This window comes from Neovison vison, chromosome 7, assembly GCF_020171115.1.
Source record: "Neovison vison isolate M4711 chromosome 7, ASM_NN_V1, whole genome shotgun sequence".
NCBI classification, from domain to species: domain Eukaryota; kingdom Metazoa; phylum Chordata; class Mammalia; order Carnivora; family Mustelidae; genus Neogale; species Neogale vison.
Genome location: NC_058097.1, coordinates 197,297,228 through 197,313,454, shown reverse-complemented (window position 1 = coordinate 197,313,454; position 16,227 = coordinate 197,297,228). Strand labels below are relative to the sequence as shown.

The following is a 16,227-nucleotide window of genomic DNA, read 5'->3' as shown; positions in this document are numbered from 1 at the left end:
CACCCCACCAGGCTCCCGGCACCTTAGGGCTCCACCTCTCTAGACTCCTGGCTCTTGGGACCTTGGCCTGGTGGGCTTGGGTCATCTGTCCCTTTCTCTTCAGCTTCTGCCTCCAGACCCAGAGTCTGCCTTTCTGCCCCGATCCCCCCCACACCTTCCCATCCAGCTGACCCCTTGGCTGTCCTTGGGGAGGGCTTTCAGCGCCCCAGGTCTGTCAGCAGCAGGTCCCTGGGCGACAGGAGGGTCCCGGGAAGAGGAGCAGACATTCCAATTCCCAATCAAGGTAGGGGTGCGTCTAGCAAGCAACATGGAGATGGGAAGGTTGGTCATTACCTCCCTCCCAGGATCCTTGGTGGCCCGGAAGTCCCCCATCCAGGATCTCCCAGTCCCTTAGCCTCAGTCCTGTGGGCCCCAAGAACAGAATGCTGTTGGACCCGGGAGGGAGGAAGGAAGGAGGCCAGGACTACCCCTGGCCCCCGTTCCCCCCTGCCTTCACCCATCCTGCCCTGCGTCCATGCCCATGCCATGCTCCCTGCCATCCCTTCCATCGCTCCTTGGGATCCGAATGGTGTCCACCGTGGCCCCACCCCCACCTGAGTGGGGCGCGGGGCAGGGGACCTGGCCACCCCCATCGCGCTCCTCGCCCCAAAACCACCATGTCTCCTCTGTCCCGGTGTGTGTCCCCCGCCTCCTCTCTGCCTCTCCTCTCGGCCGCCTCGCTCGTCCCCTTGTGCACCCTGCAGCCTTCTTCACTAGTCTTCAACTAACCTTTCTTGGCCTCTCTCTCTCTCCCCCTCTCCTTCCTCCCATCTGCTCCTCACAGGGATGTCCCTGGGCCAGTGACGGGGCCCCTCCGCCTCTCCCTCTGCCTCTCTGTGCACTTGTCTCTCTGTCTCTCTCTGTCCCGTGACCTCCGGTAGCTTCAGTGGCGCTGACCATCTTCCCAGGCTGCTTTGCAGCTGTGCTGATGCTGTGGTGTGGCCAAAATAACTCCGACTTTCTCATACCTTCAGCAGTCAATCTGGCGCTCTCCTCCTGTCCCACTCTATTTTTAACCTGACTTTACCTCTCCAGCTATTTCAGTGTCCTCTTCCTCCCCGTGCCTGTCTGCGTGCGCACGTGTCCGCGAGTGTGTGTCCCTGTGTGTGCGCGCGTGCGTGCGTGCATCGCTGTGGCCGCACTTCTGGGAGGGACCCTGGGGTGGCCCCAGGCAGGGCGGGGTGTCTCGCAGCAGGTGTGTGTGCGTCTGATTCGCAGGGTGTCTGTCCCTGACACGGCTCCCTGCTCTTGTCCGTTTCAGTCGGTCCCGAGTCGCACGCACACCTCAGCATGCCTGGGTCTCCCTGGATGTTTCCTCTCGAGATCTAAGTGTGCATCGCTGTGTGTGTGTGTGTGTGTGTGTGTGTGTGTGTCATCTCACTGCCGTGGTCGACCTGCCTCGTTGCTGTGCCCTCCTCTCCCTGGTGCCTCCGGGTGTCTGTCGGGCTTGTGTGCACTAGCGTGTGTGCGTGTGCACGTCCGCGTGTGTGCACGCGCATGTGCACACTTTGCTGTTGGGTCCTGGTAACTCCCCTCCAGGGCGTGACAGATTCCGTGCATGTCTGTCTGCCTGTCATGGCTAACTGTGTGCCGGCGGCTGGTCCGTACCGAGGATGTGTGTCTCACCTGCGTGTGTCCCCGAGTCTGAGGCTCTGGGACTCTCAGAGCTGTTCTCTTGCAGCCTGTCCCGAGCCCCACGCTGCCGGACTTCCTGTCTTTTCCTCGCTACCCGCCCCACCTATCCTCCTCATGATATGTTCCAGCCTGGTCCCTGGGCAGGTTTATAGTGCCCCCTTCCTGAGCCCCAGCTGGACGGAGCCTGGGCTCACCACCCAGCTGCCAGGCCAGAGAGCCCAGCTTCCCGGGAGCAACATGGAGTCGGGGTGCACACAGGGCCTCGCACGGAATGGTCAGATCCGGGGCTTCTCGGTGGTGCCCCGTCTCTCTCTGACCCTGGGTGAGAGCCGTATCCCACGCGCAGTCCTCAGAGCGGGAGACGGGTGGGGACTGGGGAGCAGGGGGCGTAGACTCGTCCCATCCCACAGGTGGCTGTTTCAATCTAAATTAGTTTGAGTCGCACTGGCCACTTCAAATGCTTAGTAGCCACATAGGGACAGTGCAGACATAGAACACGGCTGCCATCGTAGAACGTTCTACTGGCCAGAGCTGTGTGGGCAGTAGTCCTGACCTCACCTGGTCATTCTTGGGTCTGAAGGGCACCTGCGTCCTCAAGCTGAACAAACACAGGCGGGGAGTTATCTCTGGGTGATAACTCTCCGGGCGTGTCTGCAGAGGGTAATGACGCAGGGGGTGACCTGGACATGCCGGGGAGCCTCCCCTGCCAGGTTGGAGTGATGAGGGCTGCCAGGGGCGCGCTCAGAGACCACCATGCAGGCAGTGACCGGATGGTGGGGGGCTTCCTGGGGACCAGGAGGAATGGGAGTACCCACAAGGCAGTCTACCTGGATCGCGCTTAAGTGAGGGGGATGGGCCCCGGGCACTGTCTGAGGGAAGACCAGCCCTCCCTGCGACCAGAGCGTAGCTCCTGCTGGCCTACAGGAGGTGGTGGCTACTTGGGTCTCAGAGGACGTGCCGCTGCCATCCCGGCCAAGGTGCCCAGCCCAGCCCACCTCCCGACCTGCGCTCATTTGGACTCCCCCCGCCTCCAGGTTGCCCGCAGGAGGGAAGGCAGTGAACACAGCCCCGGTGCCAGGCCAGACACCCCATGATGAGTCTGACCGCCGGACTGAGCCGCGTTCCTCCGTCTCGGACCTCGTCAACTCCCTCACCAGTGAGATGCTCATGGTGAGAAGGGCAGGGTGCTGGGGCTCCAGGCAGGAGCTGAAGTGGGAGGCTGGGGCCGGGGAGGGGATGCGTGGGACAACTGGTGACAGCGTGGCAGTCGTCCACTCGGGTACGGGTACCAGCATGGTGACTGAGTAGCAATGCTTGGGTTCTTTTCTCAGCTTTTTCCCTGGAACAGGCTCTCTGTGCCTCAGTTTCCTCATTTGTCCAGTGAGAATAAGAATGCCCATGTTCCTCCCGTCTCTTTCTGGGTTGAGTAGGGGGTCCAAGAAAATCTACTCATGGGGGGTATTTTTAGGATCCGTAGGAGGAAAGGCTTGGGGCAGACTGGGTCCCCTCTTGGAGCAATGTCCCACTGAAGGGAGGTCTGGGCTGGCGCTCCTGGTGGCGTGGGGCTCATTTTCCCTCTCTCAGGGACCTCCCTTTAGCCCCCATTGCTGAGGGCCAGCTGGGGCCCAAAGATAAAGAAGAGTACGACCCCCCAGGTCCTGATTGCTGGGACTGTGCTGAGGGTCTTCCGTGCACACCCCGCTCCACGGGGCCCCCAGCCCCATGGATCTGGCATGTTTCCACCAAGGCATCTAGGCCTCACCCCCCTAGTGGCAGCAGTGAGTCACGGCCATGTGCCTCACCTGAGCTGGAGGAAGAACCCAGGGTGAGGACCCCATGATGAGGCAGCCGGTGGTTTGCAGGCGGCAGTCAATCAGGGCTTTGTCAGCTCACAAGTCCCAAGGAGCCTTAGGGTCTGAGGTTGGGGAAACTGATGCCTGCAGTGTTCCTACTGGATGTGACTGGAGACAACTAATTTCTGCTCCCTGGACCCAGGGTCCCTCCCCAGTCCCTCCTGTAGAGTCAGGGAAGCCAGTTTGTGGGCTCTCAAGCCCTTGCTGGACATCATTCAGTTCAGAGTTCCTTTGCCCAGGCCCTGGCATGGCAGCTCCCATGCTCCCCTGGGGCCCCAGAGCTCCTGGGCCCCGCCCTTCTGCCACTTAGGGTTCCAGCCAGCTCCACCCATCCACCCCCCACTGCCCCTTTTTTTGCCCAGAGATTTTCAAATTATAATATGCACATGAATCATTGGGCAAGCTCGTAAAAACGCAGATTCCCATGGGGCGCCTGGCTGGTTTCCATTAGAAGAGCCTCTGCAGCTCCTGATCTCGGGGTCATGAGTTCAAGCCCCATGTTAAGTACAGAGCTGACTTGGACACATGTAACTATTTTCAAAAATGCAGATTCTCAGTCAGCAGGCCTGCAGTGGTCCCTCCGATCTGCATTTCTCAGATGCAGCCTCAGGCGTCAGATTTTCCCTGTTCCAGAGCTGATTTCCCCTGGGCCTCTACCTGCTACCCTCCACCATGGGCCCCTGCGTGCCTGGCCCTCCACTGCCCTCTTGTCTCTCTCTCCCACCCACATAGTTGGGCCCAGCCATGCTGTCCTCTGGATGGGCCAGGCCACAGCCCATCCGGCCTCCCTGCCCAGCCTCTTAATTGGTTACAGCTTCCTGACAGTTAGGTTCCAAGAAGGAACAGTCCATTCCCAGCCAGCTTGCCTGCCACTTGCTGCCCCCAGGGATGAACTGACAGCCTCAGGCAGAGGAAGGAAGTGTAGACCCCAGGGCCCACTCACGGGCATCAGGGCTCAACCGATGCTCAGAGGAGAGCAAGCAAGGTCTAATGGCCCAGCCCCAGGCCAAAGCTGGAACATTGTCATTAATGGTGATGAGGAAGACAAGCAGGCCCCAGCCGTCAGAAGCTGGGGGTCAGGAGTCAGTGCCCACAGCTGGCCAGAGGAAGGGACTGAGGGAAAGGGGTCAGACAGGAGGCCAGGCCACACCCCGATCTGAGTCACCCCAGCCCTGACATGCTTTTTGATGCTTGCTTCTACTGGAGCGGGGTAGGGGGGGGGCGGGCTCCCGCTGCACCTCCCCTGGGGCCCTGCTAGGGGTGGCCAGTCTGGTTGCCATGGAAACAGCTCTTCAAAGCTGCCCCGGCTGTTTAATTAGGGCTTGGGACTGTGGTTTGGGAAAGCTGGGAACAGGCATAGAGCCAGGCCCGGCTTGGGCCTCTCACCCCCAGACCACCTGGTTTGGGAACCTAAACCACTCAGTTTGGGAACTAAGACCTCAGACAGGGCTGGGGTCCCCAGGGCTCCAGTCACCAGGGACTCCACCCAAACTACAGAAGGAACAGGTGGGGCAAGTGGCAAGTGGTCTTTGCTGGCTCTGTCTACTCATGCATGCCCCAGGCTCCCAGTCCCATGGCCAGCTGTGGCAGGGGCTGGGCTAGAGAGGGACCAGAGTCCATTTGCACCATCCCAGGAACCATGCAAGATGGAGCTTACAGTCTCGTCCTGCAGGTGCACCATCTAAGATGCACTGGGAATGAGGCTTGTACCAGCAGTGGGCAGGAGCACAGGGGAAACCTTCCCTTCATGGGGAAGCCACATTCTCAGTGCGTCTAGAGGGGAGCCTGATGCTGGAGCTGAGTGTCAGAGTGAGGGGAGCCCGAAGGACACACGTGATGGCTGGGCACTGACCTGGCCTCGGCTTTTAACTCCCTGTTCCCTCCCGGGTGACTTGGGGCAAGCTAATCACCTCTCTTCGCTCCCACCCCGACTGGTACATGGTAGTGCCTCCCTCATCCAGATGTCGGAGGGAGTCAGTGAGCGCCAAGCACAGCACACAGGGTGAGGCCAGGCCTGGTCCTTACTGTTCTTAGAGTGATTTGAATCTTCTCCCCTGGGGCAGGTGAGTTCTTGCTGGCTTGGTGGGAGGGGGATGTCTCAAAATTGCCCTGAGACGTGAGACTGCTTTGGTGGAAAGAGTGGGCTATCAAGTCAGAGAGGGTCCATGATGCTGTGCAATCTTGGCTGTGTGACTTAACCTCTCTGAGCCAGTCTCCTCATCGAGGGAGTGGTGCAAACCGTCTCACCCAGCTGTTGTCAGGATTCAGTAAGAAGGTGATGTAAGTCTTCCGCCATGGTAGGTGTGCACTATATATATTCTTATTTTCTGTATTACCTACTAGTTCAGAGCCTGGGGCCGCTTCCTAGGAGGAAGGAGGGGGCACAGGGAAGGCTCCTGTAGGGGAAGTGGGAGAGAAACCGGGCTAGCAGTTTTGTCCCAACTCGGGCGCTCATCCAGTCACCTGGGGAGCTTTCAGAGAGAGGGATGCCTGGGCCACTAGGACCCCTGGGTCTGGGGTGGGACCCAGGCAGCCCAGAAACTTCCCCAGGTATTCCCATGAGCAGCCACAGCTGAGATTTGGCTGGGAGACACTCCCTCCAATTAACTCCCCCTACTTTTTCAATGTCAGCTTGGGAAGGGGACACCCACACCAGCCTCCACATGTGTGTCCCATGCTGGGTGGGCCCAAGAGCCCTGCCCCTGGGAGATGGGGGCTGAACACAGGCGGGGCCCTTCCTCTTGGTGGCCCTGGTGGCCTTCACCCCCAGTAGAGCGAACTGAGGGGCTTTCTAAACAACTCCACGGCCCAGGCCTTCTCCAGCCCCATGCAATCAGGCTCTCTGGGGACTGGGCCTGGGAACCTGCATTTTTAGCATCCCCACGTGAATTTATGCCTTACACAAATTAGACGTTGCTGCTGAAAAGTCATTTTGTAAATCACGTCATCCTCAGAACCCCAGAGAGTCACTTTCCAAAGAAATATCCTGGTAAACTCTTGAGATGCGAACAATCTCCCTCATCTGTTCAGCAGCCCTGGCTTTTGTGCTGGTGCATTTCACAGTGGGCCCCGCTGGGCTGTGGAAGGCGGGAGAGTGGGAGGGGGAGCTCAGGGACCTGGGGTGGGTAGCGGGGACATCAATGCAGCTCTGACCCGGGAGGCAAAAGCTGCATGGCGGGGGTTGTTTGGGGCAGGGGCGGTGGGCAGACCCAGGGCTTCCAGGGCAGATTGGGGAGTAGAGTGCACACTGCTCTGGGGTTTGGGGGGCAGGGGCTGTCCCAACTCTGCCCCTCCCGGGTGACAGGACCATCTTCGCCCAGATGTGAATGTGAATGAGACGGACCACCACTAGCCCCACATGGTGACCAGAGGGAGAGCAAGCGCTTCCCCTCAGAGGCTTGGCTTCAAGCCCTGGGAGGCTTCCTAACTGTGCTGGGCTGTGGTGGGGAGCCCTGGGGGAGCAGAACCCTCGCCAACCCTGCCGGCCTCTCCCCCACCCCCAGCTCTCCCCAGGCTCCGAAGAAGACGAGGCCCACGAGGGCTGCAGCCGGGAGAACCTGGGCCGGATCCAGTTCAGTGTCGGCTACAACTTCCAGGAGTCCACGCTCACCGTGAAGATCATGAAGGCCCAGGAGCTGCCAGCCAAGGACTTCAGCGGCACCAGCGACCCCTTCGTCAAGATCTACCTGCTGCCAGACAAGAAGCACAAGCTGGAGACCAAGGTGAAGCGGAAGAACCTGAACCCCCACTGGAACGAGACTTTCCTCTTCGAAGGTGAGCCTGGGGCTGCCCCCGCCCACAGCCAGAGCCCCGCCTTCCCCTCCCGCCCCCACCCTGGGGCGCCTGTACTTACCGGTGCGCAGGCGCGTGCACGCGTACAGGTAGACACGCGCGTGCCCTGGCTCTCACCGGCACAGGCATCCGTCTCCGCCCAGGTAACCCCAGGCGGTTCGCGGTACCCCAGCGCAGCCGGTACCTGGGGTCGCAGCGCAGACGCGGGACTCCTGAGGAGGGCGGGCAGGCGGGGAGGCGCGCACAGGACCCAGAGGGGGAGCCCCGGGAGTCCAGGCTACCGCCCAGGCTGTGTGTTCGAAACCCAGCTCCGCCCCTCTTTGGCTGTGTGACCAAGACAAGTTCCTGTACTTCTCTGGGCGGTGGTTTCTTCATCTGTAAAAGGAGGACAGTAATAGCAAGGAGGAGCAAATCAGTGACTTGTGAAAGCCCTTATGATACCCAGAAGACCCTTTACACCAGTTTGTTGGAGACGCTCCGTCCGTTCCCCCTTCTCTGAACCTTTCCTCCCACCCCTCCCCCACATCCAGATGCGTGGTGACAGCGGCTCTGAACCATGCCCCTGGTTCCTAGAAGCCGCTGAGGCAGATGCCCTTCCTTTCCCCTGCACACCCCCTCAAGGCCATCTTTATCTCTTACCTCTGAGGCGCCAAGGTAACCAGGAAGCTGGGCTGGGTTCAGGGAGCCATTTCTGTCCCAGGCCTTTTTTTTTTTTTTTTTTTTCCAATTTATTTATTTTCTGTCCCAGGCCTTTTTGATGCGTGGACTCCACGTAGAGAAGCCATTATGCTTTCCCGACATGTTCAGCCAGTGAAAATAAATCCCTGGGACTCCAACCACCATCTGCCTCAGGGTTCCAGAATTTTCAGTGTGCACCCCAGGGAATCTTCCCCACCTGGTGTCCCAGCCATTTGACACCCCACCCCTTCTGCAAAGTGACAGCCGGCTCACCTCAGATGAATTGTCGAGGGCGAGCTAGTGGGTGCTTGTGGGGTGGAAGGACCCTTCTTCCCGGCTCAGCGGGGAGACCTGTTTAGAGAAGGGACAATCAGAGAGAGGCTCAGCTGTCTGGAGGGGTGTGAGGCCAGCTGGTGGGGCGAGATTTATGGGCAGAGCTTCAATCCCCTGATCTCTTCTGCAGACATTTATCCGGCACCAGCGATGGGCTGGGCACTGTCCTGAGTACTGGGGGTGCAGAAAAGACCAAGGCACCATTTATCCCTCAAGGCATTTCTGAGCTAATGGAGGACGTAGGTGTGCAGACAATCAAGCCATACTCTGCGTGGCAGATGTTGTGGGAACCCACTGTCCTCTGCACTTGATGGTGCTAGAAAACGTTTCCCACGATAGGGGCCATTCAGGATGGGTTCTCACGGATGAATAGGTGTTTGCCAAATAAGAGACTGACTCCCTCCTGCTGCTGTTGAAAAGAATGGACTCCAGTGCGGCGACCTCTGGGAGCCTCCAACATTTCCAGAACCGTTCACCTGGACCAATGCCAGAGGTCACTGGACAGGTCCCTGGGGGACTCCAAGATGAGCAAGACAAGACCTAGACCCCTTCGGTGGGAGGAGGGCCTGAAGGAATTCAGGGGGTGCAGGTTTGGGGAACACAGGATTTCCTCTTCCAGCACACCTGCTCCTGTGAGAAGCAGTTCTGCTTCTAGCGTCTGGCTGAAAGTGCTAGAACGCTCCAGAGCTCTTCCTCTCCCCCCATCTTCTCCGCCAGCCAGGCTAAAGCGTTGGGGGTCCTGTCTCCTTCCCGCTCACACCGTGGTTCAGGATCTCACCACCTCAGGCCTCCAGGCTGACCTGCACCTTCTCTGTGCTTCGTGCCTCCCAGGCCAGCCCCTCCTCTGACCAAGCCTCCCCAGGTCCAGTGACTCTGGCTTCAGCCCTTCCTCAGACTCCCTCCCCCGGCACGCCCTGCAGCTTCCTCACCCACTCCCCGAAGCACACTCCTGCTGCTCCATCAGGCCGTTTGCTGCCATTTATTCATCCTTACAAGTATTGATTCACTTAAACAAATATTTATCGAATGCCTACTACGTGCCTGAAACCGTGTTGGATGCTGGGATCTGGTGGTTGAGGACAGAGATGCCTTCCTGGAAGTCCTACCCTGGTGGGAGTCAGGCCCAAGGAAACAGAGGAGTCTCTGTGAACAGCCCATGGTGGCATGATGTGAACAGAAAGTGCTAGAATCTAGAACAGGGGACCCGACGCCATCTGGGATGTCAGGGAGCAATGCTGAGACTATTTTGGCCAGACCAGGTGGTGGAAGTGCCTCCAGACAGGAGACACCGGGTGCTGGAACTCGGGGAGGGAAGCTGGTGTGGCCGGAGCCCATCACTGAGTGGAGAGCGCTCGCAGGAGGGGCTGGGAAAGGACAGCGGGCCAGGTTGTACAGAAGGACTGGAAGCCAAGGCAGGACGTGCGGCTTTTACTCTAAGTGCACTGGGAGCCCCTGAAAAGCTTTAAGCAGGAGGGTGTCACGATGGGATTTCTATTTTTAAGGGATCACTCTGCTGTGTTGACAATAGGTAGGAGAAAGCACACAGGCAGGGAGGGTGGTTTGGAAACTCTGGTGACTGTCTAGAACGTGCCAGCAGCTTGGATGAAGGAGGTGGCCGTGGAGAAGGGGATAGCTTCGGGATCTGTTGAGGAACAGCGAAGGACTGGCTGATCCCTGGAGGGGGAAGCGTGGCTTCTGAGGATATGCATCGCTCCTGTTTCTGTGTCTTTGCCCCTCCCATCTGCCTGAGGCCTCCTGGGGCTGGCTTTCTGGCCCAGGCTCTTTCAGAGATGATTGGCAGGGGCAGGGCTGCCCAGGGAGAGAGGGACCCCTGCCCAGCCCCCGAGACAGACACATGATCCAGGAGCACCTAAATGGTCCCACCTGCTCTTTAGCTGGGAGACTGCAGGCAGGTGATACAAGCCCTCTGAGCTTCTGTCTCCGCATCTGTAAAACATATCAGATGCCATCCACCCTGGAGAGCTGTCCTAAGGGACAAGTGTGGCCATGACAGTTCTTGCTAATGCTTCAGAAAGTTCGGAATTCGTCTGTTGCCTTCCATACCTCAGTGGGGTGGCAGGGGGCGGGCTTCCTCACAGGGACTTGGTGCCCTGGGGGGTCGCCATGCCCAGGCCCCATGTGGCCCCTCCGTCCTGCGCTTCACCCAAGCTGCCATCTGTTCACCAGGTTTCCCGTACGAGAAGGTGGTGCAGAGGATCCTCTACCTCCAGGTCCTGGACTATGACCGGTTCAGCCGCAATGACCCCATTGGGGAGGTGTCCATCCCTCTCAACAAGGTGGACCTGACCCAGATGCAGACCTTCTGGAAGGATCTGAAGCCATGCAGCGATGGGAGTGTAAGGCCCCACTTATGGCTCCCTGGCTCATGGGGCGGGCAGGTCAGGGCCAGCAGAACTGGTCCTAGTCCCCCTGCAACCTTGGGAATGTCAGGAGGGGGGTGGGGAACGGGCACCCAGGGGAGCAGAGTTCCCATGCTTGGTCTCAGCACCTGTGTTTGGCCCTGGGGCGGGGTGGGCGGGAGCTGCTGAGCTGTGGTGAAGGACCTGGTGCCTGTGTAGGGAGGAGGGGCCCCATGGGGGATGGGGTACGGAACTGCCAGGTGAGGGGACACCGGGTGTGACAGAGGTGAAAGGTGGGGATGGGTGAGCACCTGGGCAGGGAGGGCCCTAGGGCAGTGGGGCCAGCTGGAGAGTTCTCTAGCCGCCCCCCCAGTCCCCACACTGCTCCTGTTCTCCCTCCCAGCGGAGCGGAGGCAAGTGGAGGGGGACACCCCTCCCCACAGCCCAGGCTCATCCCCAACCTTTCCCTCCCAGGGGAGCCGAGGGGAGCTGCTCTTGTCTCTCTGCTACAACCCCTCTGCCAACTCTATCATCGTGAACATCATCAAAGCCCGGAACCTCAAAGCCATGGACATCGGGGGCACCTCAGGTGCTGGGGCTTCTCGACAAGAGTGCGGGAGGGACCGGGAAGGTTCTGGGAACATGGGAAGGGTCATGCCGGATGTGGAGAGCAGGGTCTGAGCTGTGCACTCACCCCTGACCCTCCCACCCCACCTTTCGTCTCAACTCTGCTACCTTAGAGCCTTGGGTGGCCCCCTTTGGAGCACCCTCAGGGTCTGTATCACTTGGGCTCCATCCTAACCAGAATCAGGAAGGAGGGGAGCACTGTGGTGGGAGATCTGGGCTCCAGCGCCAGCTCGAACACTTGTCATGGGTGACCTTAGGCAAGACCTGGCCTCTGTGGGGCTCAGTTTCCTTCTTTGTTCTCATAATAGGGCTCTGAGAGATGGCCAAGGTCCCTTCCAATTCATCCATCCACTGGTCCCCCAGTTCCCTCTCATTGTTGCTTGGGGCTCTCCTCACCCTCTGGGGAAAGCGCAGCCCCTCCTGCCCCAGCTGCCATTCCTGGAAAGGGAAGGGAATCCTGGGGAGCTCCAACACTGACCCTTCTTCTACCCATTCCCCAGACCCCTATGTGAAGGTGTGGCTGATGTACAAAGACAAGCGGGTGGAGAAGAAGAAGACAGTGACTATGAAGAGGAACCTGAACCCCATCTTCAATGAGTCTTTTGCCTTTGATATCCCCACGGAGAAGCTGAGGGAGACGACCATCATCATCACTGTCATGGACAAGGACAAGCTTAGCCGCAACGATGTTATTGGCAAGGTAGGGGCCTGGTGGGTGGGGCAACACACCTGACTTCCAAGAAGCAGCGGGGGCAGTGGGTGAGCTCGGGACTGGGCCAGTCCCTTCCCCTCTTTGCGCTTCCATTTCATCTATAAATGAGAGGATGGGACAAAATCTTCCCTGGGTGTTCTACTGTGGGTTGGTCCAGACCACTAGAAGGGCAGAGAAAGGAGGAAGTGGGAGAAAGACATGGCTCGGGTCCCCAAAAGGGAGTTTACTAGACAGGACCCTCTGGCTGGGTGAGGACCTCAGAGCAGTGTCACCCAGGTCCCATCTGCAGAGGGTGAGCTCGGTGGAGCAGTGTAAGAAGCCGCAGTCAGACCCCAAAGACCCGGCTTTTGTTGCCACCCCATGTGTTGCTAAATAGCTGTGTGACCTTGGGCAAGCCACTTGTCTCTCTGACCTCCCGTATCCTCATTTATAAAACGGAGCCAATAGTACCGACCCTATAGCCCTTCACAGAGTAGCATGAGGATTACCCGAGATCTGTGGATGTTCTCCTTGTAGAAAGTGACTTCTCCTCATGATAGACTTACCAAAAAAAAATCCATACCTGGCCTTGAGTTTTTCCAGGATGATTCTGCGACATAATCCCTTCAGTTTTTCTACCTTGAAATGTCTATCCCTGTGTTCGTTTATAGTTTAGTGTAGAGAGTTTGGGCTTGGGAATCAGATCGCTGGGCCCCAGCGCCACTCTTGACAGCCATGACCTATCTGAGCCCCATTTCATTTCCACAATGAAAGTAAGACAGTCCTAACCTCCCAGCATGCGGAGATGAAATAAGACAACATGGGCGAAATGCTTAGCACGCTGCTTCGAGTGTGTGTGTTAGCTGCCATTGTAAGAAAAGTTATTCGTGAAGCATTCCTGCTAAGGGCATGTCTGTCCATCTAGAGCTTTGACCAGGAGCAGTACAGGAAGCCAGGGAGGAGGGCAGGTGGAGGGGAAGGGCCGATGCCAGGAGCACAGGAGGAAAAAATGTGTGTTCCCTGAGGCGCAGCCCCTTTTGGGGTAAATGACAAGTGACCTGGGCCCCCATGGGGAAGAGAGCCACGATGGAGGCAACTCTCAGATGGGGATGGAGAACATAGCTACCTAAGGGAAGCCCCTGACCTTCAAGTAAGGTCCCAGGGACCTGAGCGCCCAACCTGTAGTCACAAGTGGCACCATTTCCTCAGGGCGGCAACCCTAGCCTGCGGCCTACTGAGCCCCCTCCTTGACCAGCTCGGGCCAAGTAACCATTATCTACTTAAGAGCTCTTTGGAAGCTTAGCCTTTTGCATTTGGGTGTTCTCGTGATACTGATCATAGCCCCTTCTGAAACCGCCCCACCTTCTGCTGCCTGAGCCAAGGTGGAGGATAGGTTCTCACTCCGGCCGGGGTCACTTGGCGAGCCTGGGCTTCTAACCAGCCTCCAGGGACAAGGCTGGGGTCAGCTGGGGGAACCATGCCCACAGCTCCACGAGGCTGCAAAATCCCCAAAACAAAAGCCAGCAGGATCGGGCCGGTAGGACAGAGGCTGAAAGGGCTAGATATAAATTCCGCTGTACCACTTACAACTTCTGGGTGAGTCTCTTTGCTGCCCGCACCTTCGTTTCTCCATCTGTAAAATGGAGATAATATACCTGCCTCATGGGTAAGGATTCGGGGACCTGTGTTTATAAACTCCTGACCTCAGTGCCTGGCGGGCAGGAAGTGGCGAGAAGGGGAACAATCAAAAGTGAGAAGAGCTAGACAGTGGCCAACAGGGCAGGGAGGGCTGGGCCTGGCCGCCTCCACCCCCACTGCAAAACAGGTCAGGAGTCTAACTGGGAAGGGCCAGGCAGGCCCAAGCTCCCAGAGGGAGGCACAGCAAGGAAAATGGGTCAGGCTGGCAGGGAGGAGGGAGAAAGAGGGAGCCTCTGAGGGTAGGCCATCGCTGTAGGCAGAGGTCCCTAGGTCCCCGTGATCATGACCTCAGGGTACCATTGAGGAGATGGAGATCACCCCCTGCGGGGGCAGGGGGCAATGCTTCTGAGTGTCACTGATACCGTGCTCTTCCCTTTCTCCCCAGATCTACCTGTCCTGGAAGAGCGGGCCCGGGGAGGTGAAGCACTGGAAGGACATGATTGCCCGTCCACGGCAGCCGGTGGCCCAGTGGCACCAGCTGAAGGCCTAAGTGTGGCCACAGGAGGCCCAGGGGGCCAAGGGCCCGGGTCCCCATCATGCCCTCACCACTTTATGCACAATGCCCGGCCTGGCCCCCGCCATAGGTGAGGGGAGGACCATGAGGGCTTGGCCAGGGAGGGGGTCCCAGGAGTCCGTTGGGCCCCGTTTCTAGGAAGTACCAGCCTCATCCTCCACCGGTCCAGCTCTGGGGGAGGGGCTTTGGGAGCCATTTTCCTGCTTTGCCCCTTTCCTTCCTGACTTGCTGATACTAAAGAAGTGGGGGAGAGTGTGAAGGCCAGACAGGCAGATGGGCAGACCCCTCCAGAGACCCGCCAGGTGGGCACAGTCCCCCGTTTTCTTTAAGGCAGTGCCTGGAGTGGAGAAGAGTTGCCCTCTCCCCAGCTCCCGATACGGGCCCCGGGGAAGGAAGGCCGAGGCGTTTGGCCTGGCCTGGCCAGGAGAGGCCCATCCCAGGGCAGTTTCAGGTGCCGGCTGGGCCCTGAATGCCAAGGATAGTATATAGCCCGCTCCAGGGTCCTGGAGCCGAAGCCTGTGTACTTGGCGTCGCGTCCACTTTGTGTGTGTGCGTGTCGGGGGGTGGTACTCTTACCCTGTCCCCCTGGGGGCCACCTGTGCAGAGAGGGCAGGCTTTCATAAAGTGGGGGAAGGAGGCCAAGAGAGGTCAATGCACAGAGCCAGGGGTGGGCAAGGAGAGGCAGGTGAGGGGTGAGAGTGAGAGGTGGGGTGGCGGCAAAGGAGCAGACTCTGGAGCGGGACTGAGAACTTGGCTGCCTCCATCTCCTGCCCGTCTCTGCTCAGAGCTCTCCCGGAGCTCCTTGCTGAGCGATTTCATCACTTGAACATCCTTTCACACCATTTAGGCCCCTACTGCGTGTACCACGTTCCACCAGGACTCCCCTCCCTTCCTTCTCAGGGGTCCCACGGCCTCACCAGCCCTCTTCCCCGACACCCTCCCCCAGACACCCTCAGCCGCCCCAAATCTCAGATCCCAGCCAAGCTGGCCGTGTTGTCCATGCTTCCCAGGTTCCTTCCCTGTCTGGGCAGACCTCTGCAGCCCTCCATCCCCCGAACTCACAGACCTTCCCTTCCATTTGGGTCGGAGTGTGGCCCAGCCTTCTTTCCCCATCGCTCCCAGTCCCTCCAAGCAGCTCCTTCCGCCCTCTCAGTTCAGGCAGAAGAAGTAGGGAAAATCCAGATTCCGCAAGTTCTGAGGTTGCCTCACCCAAAGAAGCAGGGATTTCTCTGCCTCAGCCGTTGCAGAGACTAGAACTGGCCTCCCCTTGGAGACAGCAGATGCCGGGATGATCTCTGCTTAACCCTGCTCAGGCGCAGGAGGGTCCTGGTATTGACAGGTGGGGACAGCTGGGGACAGTCAAATCCCGGGGGTCTGCCTGCCTGGGCCTGACGTTGCCGGCACAGGCCGCCAGGTGGCGCCCGGACACCACGTCTGTGGTGGCAGCCTGGGACCACAGTTCTACCCGGAGATGGGCCTGACCCCAAGGGGAGACTCTGGATAAGGTCCCCACTTACAGAGCACGGCAAAAGCATGGGAATTTGAGAGCCATTTTCCTTCAGTAGGCTGCCCCTTGAGCTGCCCGTATCAAAATGTATTACACTGAATCTCACACCCGTGTCCTCATCCCCTCCTCCTAGGGTCTGGAGGAGCGTCATACAGTGTCAGTGAATCATTTTGTAGATTGAGGAGTGCTCTTGTAAAGCAAATAGTCACCCATATTTCTTGTAAATCCCAATTTTTCTGTATTGTAGCTTTGCTTAAAATGGGGCCCTGCCCCAACTGCAGGGTCTTAATCGGGCGGCCTGGGGACCAGCCCCTCGCGGGACAGGAGGGCAGCAACTCCGAAGGCTGTGTGGACGTGATCGGAGGGTTTTGTGGGAAGCCTTGCAAGGCGAGGGATCTGTCCTCCATGACTCCCTGAGATCCTGTGCCCCAACACTACGGGGTGCCAGCCCCGCCCCTGTGTCCCCTGGCCAGCTGCAGAGCCTGGGGGCGGGTGGGGGG

General features: G+C 58.9%; 1 protein-coding gene across 3 annotated transcripts in view; it reads left to right on the top strand.

Annotated features, from left to right (window-relative positions):
- The window catches only part of SYT7 (synaptotagmin 7), a 59,077-nt gene extending 43,945 nt beyond the window's left edge, over positions 1-15,132 (top strand). For all 3 annotated transcript variants that reach the window (XM_044259427.1, XM_044259426.1, XM_044259424.1), the window contains 6 exons: positions 2,709-2,844; positions 7,031-7,301; positions 10,518-10,687; positions 11,165-11,279; positions 11,818-12,017; positions 14,092-15,132. In XM_044259427.1, the coding sequence (XP_044115362.1) occupies positions 2,709-2,844; positions 7,031-7,301; positions 10,518-10,687; positions 11,165-11,279; positions 11,818-12,017; positions 14,092-14,196 (997 nt within the window). In that variant the 3' untranslated portion in view covers positions 14,197-15,132. The remainder of the gene's footprint in view (positions 1-2,708; positions 2,845-7,030; positions 7,302-10,517; positions 10,688-11,164; positions 11,280-11,817; positions 12,018-14,091) is intronic.
- The last annotated feature ends 1,095 nt before the right edge of the window (positions 15,133-16,227 follow it).